This window comes from Rhyacophila brunnea, unplaced genomic scaffold (assembly GCF_057557595.1).
Source record: "Rhyacophila brunnea isolate RB1 unplaced genomic scaffold, BYU_Rbru_1.0 scaffold_12, whole genome shotgun sequence".
Lineage (NCBI taxonomy): Eukaryota > Metazoa > Arthropoda > Insecta > Trichoptera > Rhyacophilidae > Rhyacophila > Rhyacophila brunnea.
Window position 1 is genome coordinate 25,784,224 of NW_028232774.1, and position 21,020 is coordinate 25,805,243.

Consider the following 21,020-nt stretch of genomic DNA (forward strand, 5'->3'; position numbering starts at 1 on the left):
AAAGCTTCGCTCATGTCTCGTTTTACTGGGTGTTTAAATGTATCAGAACCACAATGAGGTGATCTTACGCGTATCACGCCACACCATCACCTTCAGTGATCTCACTCGATCTCACGTATTTTTTATTTTAGTAGATTGGAAAGGGGGTACAAATGACATGTAATTGACACAATATTTTTGTAGGTTGTCAGTTATTATTATTATTGAATGTTATTATGGTTATAGCACATGATTTCACGTGACGTGATATAACAATTAAAACAATCAATAATAAAAACTGACAACTCACAAGAATATTGTGTCAATAACCTGTCATTTGTAGTCATTAAAATCAAAGATATGTGAAAACACGTAACTCAAAAATGTCTAAAACTCTTAGAAAACAAAAATAAAAGTTTAATTGGGCGTGAGACCGGTGATATGGTGTGATACGCATAAAGTGACCTTAGTGTGGTTCTGGTACATTTTGTCAGATTTTCCTAACTGGAACTATTCGTTTTTGATGCAAAACATGCCGAATGGGAGGCATCAGTCTGATATAATTTTAAATACTAAGAAAAATGACACCCCGCACTTTTTGACCGTGGCGCGAGTTTACCGTGAGCGCATGTGCGCTTACATGGTGACGTGACCGTAATGTGTTTCTACCATTAGGCGTAGGTGAGGTAAAATATGTAAAGGCATCTCTATTAGCATAGAAAAAATTTTAACCTGTTTGAAAACAATGAACAAAGGTACACAACTACTTTAGTTTAAATGATTTTTTACAATATTAATTTGTTGTCATTTGTGAGTCACTAGAAGGTTTGATTTCACGTTATTATGCTCATTATAAATAAAACTTAACACAAATTGACGACGCAGTGCGAGTCCACTCATGGCACATCGGTTGGAAAATGCTGCTAAAGATCTTGGAATTAGTCAATAGATTCTTGATAAAAACAAAAAAAAAAACAAAACATTTGATCTGATTACATCTTCCCATTCAATCAGATTCGATCCATATACTGGTGTGTAGACTAATATAATGAATTTTCTATAAAAATCTTGTGGTCGTATGCTCGTGTAAAAGTTGAGTACGTCTTAATGCTGCAGTGATCGCCAGTGTCGCTTGAAGGGGCTGTGCTGACGATGCCTCTTAGGTACCATGTCTCGATATTCCTTACTTTGGTGCTTACCACCAAACCGCCGCCGCTGTCACCTTTGCAAACACCAGTACCTGAAAAACAGAATATTGATTTATTGTCAGTTGTCGAACGAAAGCAATTTTTATACATTTTTCTTGATCTTGAGGCATATTTTAGTTTCCAGGATAGGATGCTGGACTCGGGAGGTTGCGAATGGAAGTCACAAAATACGTTTAAAGATGAAAAGCTCGAAGACAAAATAAATTCGGCCATGTTTGGGCATAACCTGACAGTGGCGCACCCAGGGGGGGGGGGGGGCAAGGGGCCTTGCCCCCCCCCAAAAACATTGAAATTGAAAGCCAATAGATTAGACAAATAAAAACACGGCAAAAAATGATTTGAAATTCTCCAGCACCCTCTAGAAAAATTTCTTAGATTTAAATTTCTAACAAAAAAATTTCGAAACACTAATGTCGGGTTTTTTTAGAAACTCAATCTCTAATGGAAATGTCAAAAAATTCTCGGTGTCCACCCGAATTCCGGAGTGGTGTACACCGAGTGCAATAGACAAAAGTCCGATAAACGAGAAATTAGGCTGTGTTCTGTTGGGTAGGTTTGTGTACCTATAAGTTAAATGCAATAATACTTTTTTTTTCCATTTTCAATTAATATTTTGGAACTTCACTATTTAAAAACCCAAAATCGACGATAAAAATTCGGCGAAAAGTACGACTACACCCACCACCATGGGCTGACAGGGCTACAGCCTGGGGGCCCGGGCATAAGAGGGCCCGGCGTGGCGGCTCGTCTAATTGTGAGATAAACACACACCAGAAATTTGTTATATTATAAAAAAATCGCATGTGGCGTTATACTACTTCATCAAAATTAACATAAAAAATATGAAGTATGATGAAAATATGATATACGTAACTACATGATAATAATTCACGTGTATCATTTTATATTACAATTATTTTTAGTGTTTCTAGAAAAATAAAAATGTTTATTTATCCAATATCAAAGGGTCGAATGCTACTTGGCTACCACAAGAGGGGGTCGTGACCAGTGGTTCATAGTATGATAATGATCGATAATATGATATGAGGTCCGGCAAATCAAGAATACAAGGGAATTATTTAACAATATAGATAAATCCACGGAATACCATTTGGGAACACTACTGTAGAACATCACATTCCCCTTAACCCTGGTGATAGGTAAGGGGGCCCGCAAGACATTCATGATATGGGGGTCATTCCCACCACAGTCGGTGGTGGTGTAAATTTAAAAAAACATTTTTTTCGGTGGAATTCAGCATAAATATTGTGGCTCTAGACCAGTGGTTCTTAACCGGTGCACCGCTGGCTTGTTGCAAGTGCACCGCGAAAATAATGATAAAAGCAGAAAAATCCGCGAAATAGCGAAAACCGAAAAAGTCCTCCGTGAAATTATGAAAGCCGATGAAAAGATCTAACGTGATTTCGATGTTGCCGAATCGATCGCACGCGTCTACCGTTGGCCTCACAGGTTTTCATTTCATAAATAAAAACAAAATAGTGGATCAATATTTATGCTGCAAAGAACTCACTGAGCGTACGACATGACAAGATGTTTTTGATTCTATTTCTTCATATTTAGAAAATCTAAAATATCATGGAGGAATTTGTATGAATGGTGCTCCGTCAATGTTAGGCTCATTTAAAGGATTTGTTACCCTCGCAAAGACAAGAAACCCTAACATTATATCTACGCACCGTTTTATTTACACAGGGAATCTATAGTTTCGAAAACATTACCGCAGTGCTAAAACCTGTACTAGACCAATATGGTAAATTTCATCAAATCCAGACCTTTAAAAACAGGCATTTTTAAAACTTTGCATTTCTATGGAAGCTAAGTACGAATGTTTGCTTTTTCACACTGAAGTGAGGTGGTTACAGTGGCGCAACCAGGGGGGGGGGGGGCAGGGGCCCTGACACCCCTAAACATGAAAATTATCGGAATGATTTTAACCATTGAAATTGAAAGCCAATAAACCTTTGGGCTTAGACAAATAAAAACACTGGCAAAAAAATGATTTGTAATTCTCCAGCACCCTTTTTAGAACAATTTCTTAGATTTTAATTTCTAACACAAAAATTTCGAAACACTAATGTCAGGTTTTTTTAGAAACCCGATCCCAAATGGAACTGTCAACAAATTCTCGGTGTCCACCCTAATTCCGGGGTGGTGTAGGTCATGGCTGGGGAGGGCTGACAGGGCTCTAGCTTGGGGGCCCGGGCTGTGGGGGGCCCGGCGTGTCGGGTTGACCAGATAAGTGACATAAACACACATCATAAATTAGCTTTAATAGTAAAAAAAATCGCCTGCGGCGCTATTATATTTCATGGCCATGAACATTTTCAATTACTTATATAATTGTGCAATATATTTTTTGATTATTATGTGTCGATACTCGACAGCTCCATATTAAAGTGGATGTATTGAAAATCGCCAATAATTCACTGTATAAGTACCCTTAATTTGAACTAAAACACAATTTGAAAAACGTTAATGTAGTTTTTCACACTGCCTTTAATCTTAGCGGTAGGTAGGGGGCCCGCCAAATATCCTAGCCTGAGAGCCCGTTTCAGGATGTGGGGACCATGGTGTAGGTACATCGAGTGCAATAGACAACGAGAAATTAGGCTGTGAAGAAGAAAAAGAGCCTATGGGACTAATTTACATTCTCCTCCTTGGCCCCCCCCCAATATTAAATCCTGGGTGCGCCACTGTAACCTGATAACTGCTTTTTTGGTAATTTTATGTTAAGAGTGAAAATTTGGTATCTATAGTATTTTTTTCTATTTGATATTTCATTTGAAATGCTCAAAATGCTATGGTATATGATTATATTATGTAAACAAGCACAGCGGTTAATTTGGTCAAAACATTGTTAACCAAAAACCTTATCTTAGTTTGATCACTGATATTATGTAATATATTTTTTTTTTTATTATTTTTATTGGAATAATTGACAACCTAATTGTCGTCATATTCTTCTTCAGTTGTTTTTTTCAATGTAAGATAAAGAATAAAAGAAAGAAGAAAGAATTCTCAAGTAGGAAGAAAGAAGGATAAGGAAAGGATAAAGAATTTAAAATTGCTATCCTGTAAATTCAACATTTTGCAGTAAGCAGGTTATGCCCAAACATTACCGAATTATAAACTCCTTGACTGACATACAAACGATATTCATTCAATTCGAGCAGCTCAATTACTCAGTGGCGATTTTTCCGTGAAACACATGAGGCGGTAGCTTAATCAGAAAGTACTGAAATCTTAAAAAGATGCATATTTTCCACAATCTCAGGGCAAAACATCCATCAATACCCAAATAATTAATAAAAATTAATCAAAGGTGTTGTATTTTTAAAGCTCAATGGTAATTTATCAGCTAGGCAGGTCTTCGAAACGGGACCTCCAAAATTGTCACCGCTTTGGACTTCAGCGTACCTAAACCATTTCTTTTTATTAAGTTTATAGCCCGAAACAGCTAGTCATTGTTAAAGACTTAATTAAAGTACAATTAACAAAAATAAATTCGCTTCAAAACCAGTATAATGGAGTTCTACCACGTACACGCCAGTTCTATTAATAATATGTCCAGTGGCGCACCCAGGGTTGGGGGGGCAAGAGGCCCTGGCATCCCCAAACATAAAAATTATCAGACTGATTTTGATGAAACAATAAACTACTTATACCTTGGGCTTAGACAAATAAAAACACGGCAAAAAATAATTTGTAATTCCCAGCACCCTTTATAGAAAAAATTCCAACACAAAAATTTCGAAACACTAATGTCAGGTTTTTGTAGAAACCCAATCCTCAGGGCTCGAAATGGAACGGAACGCACCGGAGCGCCGTTCCGGCTCGTGAAATTTGTAAAATTATCGCTCCGTCTCGTGGAAAAAACTATGTTGACCGTCTGAGCTAGATAGGCCATAGAATAGAAAATCTGACACTTATTTTCATAAAATACACCTACGATTTGATGACTATGTAAATATTTTCAGAAAATTTGTCGAGCGCTCCGGTTCGTAAACTTTTCCATTTCTAGCGCTGCCAATCCTTAATGGAACTGTCAAAAAATCTCGGTGTCCACCCGAATTCTGGAGTGGTGTAAGTCATGGCTGGGGAGGGCTGATAGGGCTAGCCTGGGGGCCCGGTGGGTTGGGTTGACCAGATAAGTGAGATAAATATACACATCATAAATGAGCTTTAATAGTAAACAAAAGACCTCGGCGCTATTATACTTCATGCTCATGAACATTTTAAATTATATGATTGTGCAATATATTTTCTGATTATTATGTGTCGATATTCAAGCTCCATATTGAAGTAGATGTATAAAAATCACTAATAATTCACTGTATAAGTAGGTACCATTAATTTGAAATAAAACACAATTTGAAAAACCTTAATATAGTGTTTGACACAGCCTTTAATCTTAGCAGTAGGTAGGGAGCCCGCCAAATAACATAGCCTCAGGGCCTGTTTCAGGATGTGGGGGCCATGGTGTAGATACACCGAGTGCAATAGACAAAAGACCGATAAACTTGTAATTAGGCTGTGTTGAGTGGGTTTGTGTAAGTATAAGTTAAATGCAATAATTTTTTTTGTCCTTTTTCAATTAATATTTTGGAACATCAATATTAAAAAACCAAACATCGACGATAAACATTAGGCGAAAAGAACGACTACACCAACTACAGTCGGTGGTGGTGTAAATCAAAAGAACATTTTTTTCAGTGGAATTCGGCATAAATATTGTAGCTCTCTAGACCAAGCGGGTAGCACAGCCGATATTATTTGAGTAATGTTTTAGCATACTAGGCGCACATGTCCAGCATGGTCGCTGTTAGTCACTTCCAATCCGCCAGTCGCTGATGACTCGCTCGACGGTTACCGCCACTATGCCTCAAAATTAATAAAAACTAGGAGAAACTGTACAAATATGTCACCGTGTATTGTGGAAAATATGTCATAATTATCTGAAGAAGAAAAAGAGCCTATGGGACTAATTTACATTCTCCTCCTTGGGCTCCCCCCAATATTAAATCCTGAGTGCGCCACTGAATATGTCTTGTTTTTTTTCATTTGCATAAGTAGGTTCTGCTAGTTGCGTACCTACTAGTGCAAACATGTCGATGGGGCACGGGCCTAATCATATTTTGTGTTCGTATTCTCCAAACTTCTATGTCTTACCTAATGTAAAATAAAACAGTACCTAAATATTTCGTCAAACTTTATATAAGTACTTAAATAACATTGAAATTTTAATATTTTATGAGTTTTCACAAAAAGTGCAGATTATCGTAGTTCCGGCCTGCCATTTTCATCGAAAAACTGAAATGTCATTTAATATTGATATCCATAGCAACGCGCGTGTATAACAATTTTGTTGCTACTCGTAGGATCGCTTCAAGCCTCAATTACATTGAGCTTCTTTACGAGTTGTTTATTGGCGAATTTAAAAGCGGGCGGTTCAGCTACTGCGATTTCATGATTACACACAAAACTTTCCATTCGCTGATAAGCCACAAGCCAGCGAGCGATTTTGACGGAACGTAGTTCGTTTTTTTACCGGGAGGTCGCTACGCTCCATAACAATGTTTCCATTAAACGTCAAAAATGTAAATTTCAAAATGAGTAGTTCGTTTTTCCACCACCATCGCTCTACTGCGCAGACGCAGTAAGCCCACACGCCGGCGTGTAGTGTGAAAAGTTGACCGGCTTTCAACTTTTTTCGGTGGAGTGTTTACAACCTGCTTATTAGCTTATTCGATGATTACACTGGGCGAATTTACAGGCAGATTATAAATTTGCCAATAATCAGCTCATAAAAAAGCTCAATGTAATTGACGCTTTAGCAACAAATAATTTTCTACATACATAATTCTGAAAACTCTCATGAGAAAATATAGCCAATAGAAAAAATCTTTTTTGAAAAAAGTAAGACACCCGGCAGGAATCGAGCCTGTGTCTCTTGGGTATCGCGCCCTGTTTTCTGTTGCAACTTACTTGAACTTGCTAATAATTTTAATTACTATATTTAATATACATATAATTACTTTATTTTTAACACTTTAATTTAGAATACACTTAACCGTCTACCTACACCCTCCGCCACTTGGCTAAGTATGACAATGAGGTTAGGAAACTTAAGGTACCTAGTGTTATCAAACAAAACCCCTGGCACAAAACGGTTTCAAATTCCAAATCAGTAATCTAACCACAAATTTAAAAACATCATTCGAATATCCCTGACGAAAGTTAATAATCCCTGACAAAGCCAAATAAACATTTCGCAAACAAAATACGCTCTCTCGACGTGTCTTTGAACCTACAAGCAACTATCTGAGTCCCCCTTCTCAGAAAAGATAGCTGGGCGCGAAGACGGCCAAAAATTACAGTAATATTTTGGAGAGTTTTGTCAAGTAACTTCCTCTCATCCCGCAACGCAAGGGGAAAAGATCCCTTTTGAAAAATAGTTATGTATGTACGACAGTTGTAAAAGGACCCTTGCGATGTAACGCTATGCCGCATAGCGGGCGTAGCCTCTAAAAAGTTAACTTGCCGCATTTACTCCCATACAAAGTTTAAAATAAAACCTCCCACTTAATAAACTACATATATTGCCGTGTGACGCCTACTACGCGAGATTGTAATAAATAAAAATTTTCACGTGAAACAACAAGTGTATACTGTGGAACGCGACAAAGACAAACCCACGCTTGTCAAGGTTGTGCGAAGTGAAAGTTCTCGGCAAACCGTTATAAAAAGTAATGTTTATCCTAATGTAATACTACCCATGCTCGTATAATTTAGTGCAAATAAAAGTAGTTCCGCGCGGAACTGTCAAATTAAAAATTTCTGTGTTATAACTGATCCTGTCCGCCATGATGTCACATACTTCCCAAACCTGAAGTAATGCCCGATGAAGGATCTTACCAGCTCACATGACAGTCTCTTCATTTTAGGTATTACTAGGTATTCTACAATCGAAATATTTTAATACGTAATCGAATATCGCAGCACCCATCTAATGAACTCTTCATTCATAATGAATAATTTTCATCCCGACATCCCCCGGTGGATATTTTTATACCGAAGTCTCGAGATTAGCTTACATTTAGATGTTCATATCATGCCGCATATTATATAACATACCTACCTGAAAAGATCAGGCAGGCGAGCAAGGAACGTGGTAGAATTCACAGCCTGTTTGCAGTTATGGACGTTGTTATTTGATTCAACAGGTACCCAATGGGTTAGGTTAGGCGAAATGTTAAAAACATGTGCTTTTTTATTCTTTGATTATTATTCCTAATTGAGGTTGCAGTCGTACATGGTGCTAAGGCAGCGTTTCTTAAGACGATACATCAGTGAAACGGCAAATAATTTTCAACTATAGGCGCGACAAAATTTTGGAATCGCTGGCATTCGGAGAGCGAACGTCGAGGTGTGAATACGTTAATTTGTTTCGTGATGGCGACGGGGGTATTAATTATTCTTAAATCGTGCAAAGATGACTAAAAATGTTACTTATTTACTTGAAAAAGAAAACATGTCAATGAATATATTATTATTGTTACTAATAGAACAATAAACAGAACATTAAATAGACGCATGTTGGATTTATATGACAAATTATATTTCGTTCGGCATGCGTCATTTGCACCCGTGACCCGCAATCCACGCATCGCCTAGCCACGATCTTTTTCGACCATGTCTCAACTGAGGTATAGCCTTAACATACGTGTCACGACCCAAAATTGGATCGATTGGTATATTTGGTGGGTCGCGAAATACTTTCAACAAAATATTATTCTGGCAACACTTTTTAACGTTGACGTTTCACCCGATCGCAGTAGTCAAATCTAATAATTTCTTTCGAGACGGCGTTCTCTTCTCTGTTTTTCTGTGACCATTATATAGTCTGCTCATATTAAAGCTCTTAATGCAACAGCAGATTTTTTGCTTTGAGTGTAATGAAATCCAAATTTCGAAATAAAATAGACTGCAGCCAGAAAAATACCTATCTAAGATGCAGCCTGTCTAATATAACACCAAATTTTGATGAGCTCTCAAAGCCGGAGTAAAAGTTCACATTAATAAGATCAAATGCTGTTTACCAAAACTGTATTAATAAAATAAAATAAATTTTATTTAATAATATAATATTTTATTAATTTTATCTTGGGTCGCGAACCAAAATTATTACCTAAAATTCTCAGATCAAAAAGGTTAAGAAACGCTGACTTAAGGAGTATCCTCGCAGTCTAACACGCAAAGCACTGGGTCTGGGTTCCATTCGCTAGTGATACCACAATACATAATTTATGTAAGTAATGTATTTGTGTAGTCTGGGCGTTTCTGTGATTTTTATACTATTCTCTACTACCACACTAGTGTTATTTGGCCTCATGACATGTTATAGTATAGTGTTTAAAATGAAAGACTGGGGATACTTACCATTAAGATATCCTGCGCAAAGTTTGCCACTGATAATGTACTTTTCAAACTCGGGTGGAGAATTCTCTCTGCAATCTTTACTGGAGATGATCGGCATCGTAGTTGTCATTAATGTGTCTGATTCTTTTTGCACGTCTGCCTGCACCAGACCAAATCCTGCTACCTATAATTGAATATTTAATGGTCATTAAGCAAAATAGTTATAAAATCTATCATTCCTTATGAAAAGGATTGCTCGCGAAAAGACATGGAAATGTGTGTAGGTGTTAAAAGGATCTTCAGACAGAGTGTACTTTTTTTAGTTTGCATCTTAAGTTTGTTTTAATACCGTAAAACTATGTTACGTTGTAAAACTAATATTTTTCTTTTGTATATTAATTAATAACCATGTCTTTGCTTTTTCGTATAAGGTGGTTGTTAGTAATTTTGAACAATCACAAACACCCAGGCTTTGAGAAAAACACATAAATATTGTGTGTCCCGACCGGGAATCGAACCCAGGAACTCTCGGGTGGAAGGCAAGCGCCTTAAGCCGGAGCTCCATTGGCACGCAAGTCAGACGATTTACAGTCTTCGGACTTTTTTTTCGCGTGGAGCACCCCCGACCTGAGGACCTTTTAATTCGCAGACCAGGCTCGTTGGATTTCAAACATGTTTGATATTTTTGCCAGACTTCGTCAGTCGATCACTATGAAAATTCGATTTGACATTATTACGCAATCATTCGGACCGAAAAAAAATCTGTAACTAATTTAAACATTTTCATTGATAATTTGTTGATTTACACATTAGAAAATGAGAGATTTACCATTTTTTTTAAATTTGTATTTTTAAAATTCATAAAAGAAATCGTAAAACTTGTGTTGTTTTCACTGCTATATTATTTTATGCAAGTCAATATATAAATAACACAAAATTATAGGATTATCGGAAGAAATTACGAGAATCGTAACTTTTCACTTTTGACAGCTCGACTTTTTTATTCGTTCGTTGATCAGTATCAGAGCATAGACAAATCGGACGATTTATTGTCCTCGGACTTTTGGCTCGCCAATGGAGCGCTGGCATTACACACTGCACCACGAGAGCCGCCTAGTCTCAATTCGCTATAAAAACCGAAGGGGGGAAATATCAACAACGTCATACGTATTACCGCAGTTCAACTTTCTAGACGCATCTACGATCCAGCGCGTAGTAACTTTTCTCGCAACACAATCTCCGTAATTATAAATTGTAAAATTCATTAATCTCATTGTACGAATCTGTATTAACTATTGTATCTTTTTGATAGTTAAGGGAAATAAACTGAGACTACTTTACCACGCACAAAATCCTTCTACTCATTAAAATCTAACTACCCCATCTCACACATCCCTTACCTCATGTGTCTAAAATTGTTAGTTTCCATGAGAGATATTTGCAATTTCAAAGATGATGTAATGTCTACGATTTCATCTGGACATGGTATATTTGTGGATCAATGGCTGATTTCGTCGTAATATTATCAAACTTTCAGTTCATAAGCATATATTGTATCACCTTATTTTTTTCATCCTGCTAAAATTACCGATTTGTCATTCAGAATATTATGTATATTCTAATCTTTGTATGCATTTTTTGAGCATGTCCAATCCTAAGAAGATCAGATTTTTGTTTTTACGATAAATTGATATTAGCCACTTTCTCAACCTACTACGTCCATACTCCGACTCTAAACACTCATTGAAAATCAATATGTGTATTTGTCAGACCCAAAATTCGAACCTGGTACCCATGACATTATAAGCTGACGCGTTAGCCGCTCGGCCATCGTGAGCGTCAGATGCATGCATTACTTTGGGCTTAAAATGTATTATAATAAAGGTAATATGAATCTCGAAAATTCCGTATTTTTTAGCAGGAATATTACATAAAAAATCTTTTGAGATTGGGAAGTCAGAATTGAATTTAACGGTTTTTTAAAAGAAAAATCTTATCAAAAGCTCTTGAATATACATCATTTGTGACGGGGGATGTCTTGAAATTGAATGGAATGTGTGAAACGGATTGTCTTACTTTTATCAAAAAGATTTTTTCTATTGGTTATAATCTTATATTTACTCTAAAAGTATGTTCTATAATTAGAATGTTACATTCTTAAATCTTGTGAATTATTCGTTGAAGAAAAAAATAGTTAATTGAAACCTCTTGAATTTGGTTTCGTATTGAAAAAAGTGTGTTTTTGGCGAAAGACCTAAAAAAAGCTCTCTTTTTAGGATTTTTCTTTTAAATTAACGCAAGAAATTAATAAGCCAAGAATTCAAAAATCGAATGTTAAAAAATCACTCGATTTCTTGAGTTTCTGATAACTGTACTTAATTTGCTAATCGAGTCGCTTTTCGTAATTCTTTTTTTTTACTTTTTCTATGATCGTGTTGTACAATTATTTATTTAATGCATTTTGGTAATATTATTTATTTTTATTGTTTTGACATTCATTAATATAATATGAATACTTCATAATTAAATAGCGTCTCCTAGATCTAAGTATTCACTATTTAATACCTACTCATTCATAACGCAATATAGGACAGAATACATTTAATAAATTATTTTGAGCCCTTTTCCATATTCGTATTTAATATAAATACCTATATATTATATTATAATAAAACAATTAATCAAAAATGAATGATACTTAAAAGGAAAAGTAGGTAGATACAATTTTAATATGTTATATAATTTAATGTGCCACGGGAAATTGATGTACTTAAGTATTTTTTTATGAAAAGGGTCACGCTATGAACGCAGTGCCACGATCACGACCAGTGTCGTAGCCACCGATGTTCATAATTTAATGTGAAATCGTGCTATTCAACCATTGATATATTACTTAGATGAGTAGTTTCCATACAAATGTCATTTTAAAACTGTACCACAAAAGAAGATAAGTACTACGAATATCACCTTATAATATTTTCTTGTAAGTATAATGCGTTAAGACTGTTATCATGGATTGCCGAATATCAGCCGTATTTACAAGGGCTGTAAAACTTAATTTCTGTGCACGGAAGAGTGATTCCAAGGGATTTTGAAAAATACTATTTATGGCATTAAAAATAATCAGGAACGAACTGGGAATATTACTTTTCATTTCTTTAAATATTATGTTAGTAATATTTATTACATTTTTATATATTACTAGCTGAAGTACCCGGCTTCGCACGGGGTCGCTTCGTGGTTATATTTATCTTAGGTATTTGAAAAATAATAAGAGGTAATTGGGCATTTTCGCCAAAGTTTGTACATTGCGTTTTTGGCATGTCCCATGACTTTGATTGATTTTTTCATAGTTATTATATTATAAAATGTTGGAAAGTTATGTACTTTTAACATGCAAATTTATTAATTTACTCTATTCAATCAGTTAAATACAACTATCTGACCTGTATATATTTTTAATTGATTATTTAGATCGAAAGGTAGTGCGTTTTTACCATGTCCCACCCATAAATTCAAATAAACAAAGTCTGATTTCGTCATTAATTTTGAGTGTGTAAAATTAAATTCGTAGTGTTTTCAACAGCTTACATTATATATTTTTGGAAAATATATAGTTTTTTCGTAAATTTGTACCAATATTGAAAAAAAATCACGTTTAAAGTGTGTCCCAGGATATTTGAAAAAGTGGAACTCCACATTCCGTTACCACGATTTTAGCATGAAGGCGAAAAATTTTCACTATAAATATGTTTTTTTTTAATGTAGCAACATTTTTGTATAACACTGATCGCCATGTACACTTTAAATTGTTGGTGTGTGTCGGTATCGCTATCGGAACAGGTTGCTTTCTGGGTTGGTCATTTAAGAAGTTCCACTACTGTTACCACGATTTATAAGGTAAGAAAACACATATTTCTATTTCACATACTACACATATGGAGCTTATCTTTCATACTACAGATATAATAAAACATATCGCAGGTTTAACAATAAAACTAAGCTAAATTTTGGCTTCAAACACTTCTGAAACAGAATCCGTTACTTCCACTCCGAAACTATATTGGTGGTAACGTATATGTGGAATGTAAAAGTAACGAAATGGCATGCATAAAGTTGGGTTTACAGTGTGTGTTTAGTTCTTCATAGATTATAAAAAAAATTATTTTGTCTGTTCGTATGAAAAACAAAAATATTTTCATTAAAAAATATAAAAAATAACCTGACTATAATATAATAATATAATAAAGATTAAAAAAGTATGTGATATGTCTGAATACGCAAAAATAGCGCACATAAAAGTATGGAGATAAAAAAAAACAACAGAAGGAAAAGAAAAAACACCAGACTGAAATAATTGCGAGACAGGCACTGGCTCTGTCATACTCTTTCTGTTATACGCCACCAAAATTTTAAAACTTCTCCATACATTTTAGGCATAGAAATTTATAAAAATGTATGAAAAAGTATTTTTTTGTCACGTTTAACAGAAATGTGTACTCGATTAGATTTAATACCTAGAACTGTAGGTATTCACGAAATGTCAGAAAAGTACGTCTTGATTACAATCAACCTGTATAGCTACATTTTATGTTGATGAATACAATTAAATTTCAAGACAACATAAAGTCGAACTTGGTTATTACGAGGAAGATGGGACCGACTGAATTTGCTTGTTATAAGCGTTACTCGTTATATCAGAGAATAGGTATTTTTAAATGAGCATGTCACATTACACAAAAAGCCGAAAATAAAAAATTTGGAAACCATCGTAAAAATCCCCGAAACGAGCATGGCATTCATAAACTACAAAAGAAGTTGTTTATTGTAATTAACGCTGGTAGGTACCTACGGACTTCACAAACCTTGGATTTTTCAACCATATGCGTGGATACTTTTTTATTATTGTCGGTGAAACACCAATAAGGTAGGTACTTAGACACTTTACTAGTGTCATAAACGTAATCCGACCCCGGCGGCATCCTGTCCAATCGGATTTTATTGCTTAGGGTCGAAATGTTTTAAAACGGTCGACACATTAACAGTATTTTAGCTCGGTATATCCGATAAGTTGCTCGTTATAACAGTGAAAGAATTAAATGTATGGCGAAAATCATAAACCAATTGTCAACAAATGTTTCGTTATTACATCCGAGATCTCGCTATGTCAGAGATCGTAATAACCGAGTTTGACTATAATTATTTTCGTAAAAGTTATATACTCCGTGCCGCGCTAGGAACTCGCGTCTGAATCCCTTGCTGATTTTTTTTTTCATATATTGTTAATTTGCTTAAAAATATTTTTTATCTGAGTTACAAATAATATAAATGCCAAATAAAGTTATGGTAATGTATAGTGTGTCAAAATTATTACCTACCTTATTTTACAAGTATTGTGAAATTTATTATAAAATATGTCTATTTTAGTGATTAAGTTTGATTTGTTTTGTTATTTTGACGCACGTTGAATATTTATCTGTCTATCAAAAAATTCAAATAAATTTCATAAAACAAAAATTTGTTTTTATGGTAACATGTAACTTAAGCTTTACAAATTACACTCCGTTACCATTTCGTTCCATTCCGAAAATGTCCCCAAAAAAGTTGAACGTTAACTATTTTTCATTTGATTATTAAATAACGAAACTTATTTATTTTTCCAATAAAATTTAGTAAAAGTGATTATTGTCTTTAAAAAAATAGCAGAACGAACATTGATTGGTTTTTTCAAATACTAAAGGAAAAATGCTCTGCCATTATAGACATAGGGTAACGGAGGGGAACGAAATGTGCCCAAGAATTAAAATTCAATAATATTTTTTGACTATTTGTAGTTTTATTTTGAAGTGTATGGTTTTTTTAATCTAATAGAGCTCTTTTAAGTGATAAAAAGTGTTTCATTCATGTTTTAAAAGCTAAGTTTCGTAGTCACGGAACGGAAACTTATTATGCCCAATTTCATAATAAAAATGATATAAATATTGTATTAATCAATATTTTGCTGAAAAATTGCTATCACCAATTCAGCAATAGAACAAGGAATCTGCTAGCTATATAAAAATGGTTAATTTGAGTGAAAAAATAATATTACCCAAATTTCAAACATGTACAAACTTTGGCGAAAATGCCCAATTATTTCTTTAATATTAAAATATCTGTGTAATACAATATGGCAATATGAAAATAATTATAATAGGAGTAAAGGTCAAACATAAGAACACTAAATTAATATCGAATCCAAAATATGAAAACGTTATTAATGTTATAAATATGTATTAAAAAAAAAATCAAAATTGGATGGAACAAACAAACAACAAACTTTGTAAGTATGTTATATAATAATAATTTAGAAACCGCACACAACTGACAAAAGTTTCATCGCAATCGGATGAATGGTATAGGAACGCATACGAATAGTATAAGAAGATGATTTTATAATTCAGAAACCTTCGTGGGCATGCGCATGACAACTCACAAAGTTTCATTGCAATCGGATTAATGGTATAGGAACGCATACGAATAGAAGAAGAAGAAGATGGTTGTACTAATTCAAAAACCTTCGCGGGCTTGCGCACAACAACTGGTCAAAATTTCATCACAATCGGATGAATGGCATAAGAACGCATACAAATAGAAGAAGAAAAAGATAATTGTAGTAATTCAGAAACCTTTGCGGGCAAGGGCACAACAACTCACCAAAGTTTCATTGCAATCGGATGAATGGTATAGGAACGCATACGAATAGAAGAAGAAGAAGATGGCTGTACTAATTCAGAACTCTTCGCGGGCGTGCTCACAACAACTGGTCAAAATTTCATTGCAATCGGATGAATGGTATAAGAACGCATACAAATAGAAGAAGATAGAATAGAAGAAAAAGAAAATAGTTGTAACAATTCAGAGACCTTTGCGGCGTGAGCACAACAGTTGATCAAAATTTAATTGCAATCGGATGAATGGTATAGGAACGCATACGAATAGAAGATAGAATAGAAGAAGAAGATGGTTGTACCAATTCAGAAACCTTCGTGGGTGTTGGCACAATTACTGACGAAAAATTTGTTGCAATCGGATGAATGGAATAGAAATGTATACGAATAGAAGAATATAGAATAGAAGAAGAAGAAGAAGAAGATAGTTGTACTAATTCAAAAACCATTGCGGGTGTTACCACAACAACTGACGAAGGTTTCATCGCAATCGGATAAATGGTATAGGGACCATACGAATAAAAGAAGATAGAATGAAGAAGAAGAAGATGGTTGTACTAATTCAGAAACCTTCGCGGGTGTAGGCACAATTACTAACGAAAATTTTATTGCAATCGGATGAATAGAATAGGAACGCATACGAATAGAAGAATATAGAATAGAAGAAGAAGAAGAAGAAGATGGTTGTACTAATTAAAAAACCATTGCGGGTGTTACCACAATAACTGATGAAGGTTTCATTGCAATCGGATGAATGGTATAGGGACCATACGAATCAAAGAAGATAGAATGAAGAAGAAGAAGAAGAAGAAGATAGTTGTACTAATTCAGAAACCTTTGCGGGTGTTGGCACAATTACTGACGAAAATTTTATTGCAATCGGATGAATGGAATAGGAACGCATACGAATAGAAGAATATAGAATAGAAGAAGAAGAAGAAGAAGATGGTTGTACTAATTCAAAAACCATTGCGGGTGTTACCACAACAACTGATGAAGGTTTCATCGCAATCGGATAAATGGTATAGGGACCATACGAATAAAAGAAGATAGAATGAAGAAGAAGAAGAAGATGATGATTTTTCTAATTTAGAAACCTTCATGGGTGTGCATACAACCATTTGCCAAAATTTCATTGCAATCGGATGAATGGTATAGGAACCATACGAATAAAAGAAGATAGAATGAAGAAGAAGAAAAAAATGATAATTTTTCTAATTCAGAAACCTTTATGGGTGTGCATACAACCACTTACCAAAATTTCATTGCAATCGGATGAATGGTATAGGAACCATACGAATAAAAGAAAATATAATGAAGAAGAAGAAGAAAATGATGATTTTTCTAATTCAGAAACCTTTATGGGTGTGCATACAACCACTTACCAAAATTTCATTGCAATCGGATGAATGGTATAGGAACCATACGAATAAAAGAAAATATAATGAAGAAGAAGAAGAAGATGATGATTTTTCTAATTCAGAAACCTTTATGGGTATGCATACAACCACTTACCGAAATTTCATTGCAATCGGATGAATGGTATAGGAACGCATACGGGACAGACACACAGACAGACAGACATTCATTTTTATATATTAGTATAGCCTATACTCTTCCCGCAAGTGCAAGCAATAAGTTTACAAAGTTTTATTGCAATCGGATGAACGGTATGGCTGCGCATTAAATACGAACAAACAAACACACAAACACACAAATATTAATTTTTTATTAGATATTGCATTTTCTGTTACACTGTGTATAATCTATACCTACATGCATTGTTAGATTAAAAACCGTGTTGAGGAGTACGAATACAATAATTAGTCACATTGATATTAGATATAATTGTCTTAATATTGTACCTAATATGAGAGATGGAGATATATTAACATATAACAGATTAACTATTGAATTGATTATATACGAATATGAAAACATGACAGTACAAGAAAAACATTAAAGTTTACTGGGTAACACAAATAATATACCTACGCGATATCAAAAGCGTATGGTAAAACAAATTAGTACTTTCATATTATATTGGTAATTATTGTAAATTGAGACTACTGTTTTAATTTAATAAGAAATACGCCACATTTAAGTATTATCACATCACACTCCCTTCATTTTTATTCGTCATTTAAAATTGCAGCACTTATTTCACAAATTAATATATTTTATTTTCGTTTATGTCAATTCGCTCCTGTACATAAAACTTGCAAGCAAATAAAAAAACGCATAGGGGGTGAACAGAGAAAGTTGTCTTTGGCGCGCAGAGCTGACAATAAGTTCGAGAAATCAAAAAAAAACAAATATTAATTGAGCGTATATTGAGTGAAGTCCGCTGATAATAAAACAGTAAGTTTCGCCACTGGCCGAGTCAGAGAAAATCGGGGGTCATTTTAAGAGGCATATGGTTCATCCAGTATTTTACATCAATGTATTCAACGTACATTTAAAACGTGGCTGGCCATAGCATCCATATATGCGCGCTCAATACCGCCAGTCGCCGTAACGACTCTGGTAGCCGAATTGGTGCGTGCGTATCGTCTTGTAGATACTTGAAAACGTTGTGGCATATGAATATATTCCTAAAATAAGTATAGAGTACACCATACCTTAGCAATTACTCCGGGGGACGTCTGGTCACTGTCAAAGTTTACATCGTTGAGGTCCAAACAAATTGGCAAAATTAAATTGGAAAAATTAAGTGGGGTCTCCAGAACCACTATCGCTATGTCATTAGAAAAGCTGGTCGTCTCTCCACTATATGATTCAGGAATTCTAATCTCTTTCACCTGAAATATTTGAAAATTATAATGAAATGACCGTGTGTATTTGTCCTTGAAGATTATTCTAGGCCATGAATCATATTTTCATGCTGGACTGTTTGAAACCAACGGAATCATTAATAAATTGAACGTAATTTCAAAGCTCTAATAACTATGTCAATAATTTATCGATCTAATTTTCATTTTCCCATTTTAGATTTATTCAGTAGATCGATTATTATTTTGCTCAAGGGAAAAACATAATGTATACTTTTTACCGCAACAATTTAAATTTATAAAAATAAAACATCGAAAATAGTCATCGAAAAAGTGTCAAATCAGTAAAAAAAAAATCACGTCAAACATCCCAAGTTAAAGCGTAGGTACCATTATTATAATCAGATTTATTTCATTATTATATTAAAATGCACCGCTAGATATGTGATTAGGACGCCAATCCACATCCAATGTCTGGCTAGACAGCTGGCTCCGATAGTCATAAATATTATATTAAATTCATGTATTTTCATACATTGTTTAGTTGTAACCATTCTTAAATCAAAAGGGATTCTGATATCCATTTATTTTACTGAATATTAAAAAAAAAAACAAATTAAAGAACCCCAAGTCTTATGTCACTTGCATACAATCTGCGTTTATAGAACAACGAAATGTCATCAATCTCAGATAGTTTCATTTATGAAAATCAAAACAAAAAATTAAAATTTATAGTAGGTATACCAATTTTATCTTTCACTACCAAATATAACATCTCACACCACATTTGATCCCATAGGAGTAGTAACAGGCAGCTGGTATAATACTAACAAAATTCTTGTATACACTTTAGTCGCATATCTATTAGTTAATTTCGTCGTAATTAGGTATGCTGGCTAAATTGGTCAATCACATTGGCCGACATCCGATGTATGGACGAGATTTTGTATGTTCATTAAAGTATGTTTAGTTCATAAATCGCGATAAAGGCGAGATGCTATGCGGCGTCTATTTGCTACACGTAGGAGGCGAAACATAGCAAAGAAGAAGAAGACGAGATATTTATTGCAAATGCAGAGGTTTCGATAATACTATAAGTGTTGAAAATATGGACGTATTTACTATATTTTTTTTTAAGTTTCTGAATTATTCGTGTGTTATATAATATGTATTGCATTGAAATAATCAATACATCAAATCAATATGTAAGTCTTTTGTCTTTTCTTCATACTAAACGTTAGGTGTTTGTGTGTAATTATTCGACCTGTATGTTTGAAAAATTTACACCTTCAAAATGGTCAATACTAACACCTCCTATATTATTAACTATTCTTCCCGAAACACTGTGTAGATAATAATTTTTAACATAGTTGGAGGCGTTTTCGTCAATTTGCATTTTCATATTTATTAAAAAAAAATTATACCACAGATTTTTGAATTTCTGGTTCCGTGGAGTCTTCAATATGATTGAACTGACTAAACATTTTCCCAACTGCAATAGTGAATAGGCTGGGGTCAAAAGATTTTCTCGTTAGGGGGTCATAAAAGCAATGCGCAGCTGAAAAAAATACATTCAATATAATACTTTAAAGTTATTTTAACTTTTCTACAACAATTAATATAATATGCCTAATGAATTATTATAAATCATAACACCAAATGATTTCCAGAGCTACGTCTCTAATGAAAATTTGAAAATAATTCATGTTATTTTAGAGTGCAATATAGGCACCAACATATAAAATGCACACCACGGAGACCGAGCGGTTACCATGTCGGCTTAATTAAAATTTATTTATTTACAAATCGTTTGCATACAGGCAGAAGTCACTAACTCCAATTTTGACGAAATTGAGATTTTAATGTCATTATATAGAAAAAGTTGCTGCTTGACTGGCATAAGTCACAATTTA

General features: G+C 34.3%; 1 protein-coding gene across 1 annotated transcript in view; it reads right to left on the reverse strand.

The window, feature by feature from the left end:
• Positions 1-621: 621 nt before the first annotated feature.
• The window catches only part of LOC147077987 (modular serine protease-like), a 68,797-nt gene continuing 48,398 nt past the window's right edge, over positions 622-21,020 (reverse strand). Inside the window, exons 12-15 of the mRNA XM_085961081.1 lie at positions 20,532-20,665; positions 18,958-19,137; positions 9,648-9,810; positions 622-1,219 (exon numbers count right to left, since the gene is read on the reverse strand). Of these exons, the coding sequence (XP_085817207.1) occupies positions 1,020-1,219; positions 9,648-9,810; positions 18,958-19,137; positions 20,532-20,665 (677 nt within the window). The 3' untranslated portion in view covers positions 622-1,019. The remainder of the gene's footprint in view (positions 1,220-9,647; positions 9,811-18,957; positions 19,138-20,531; positions 20,666-21,020) is intronic.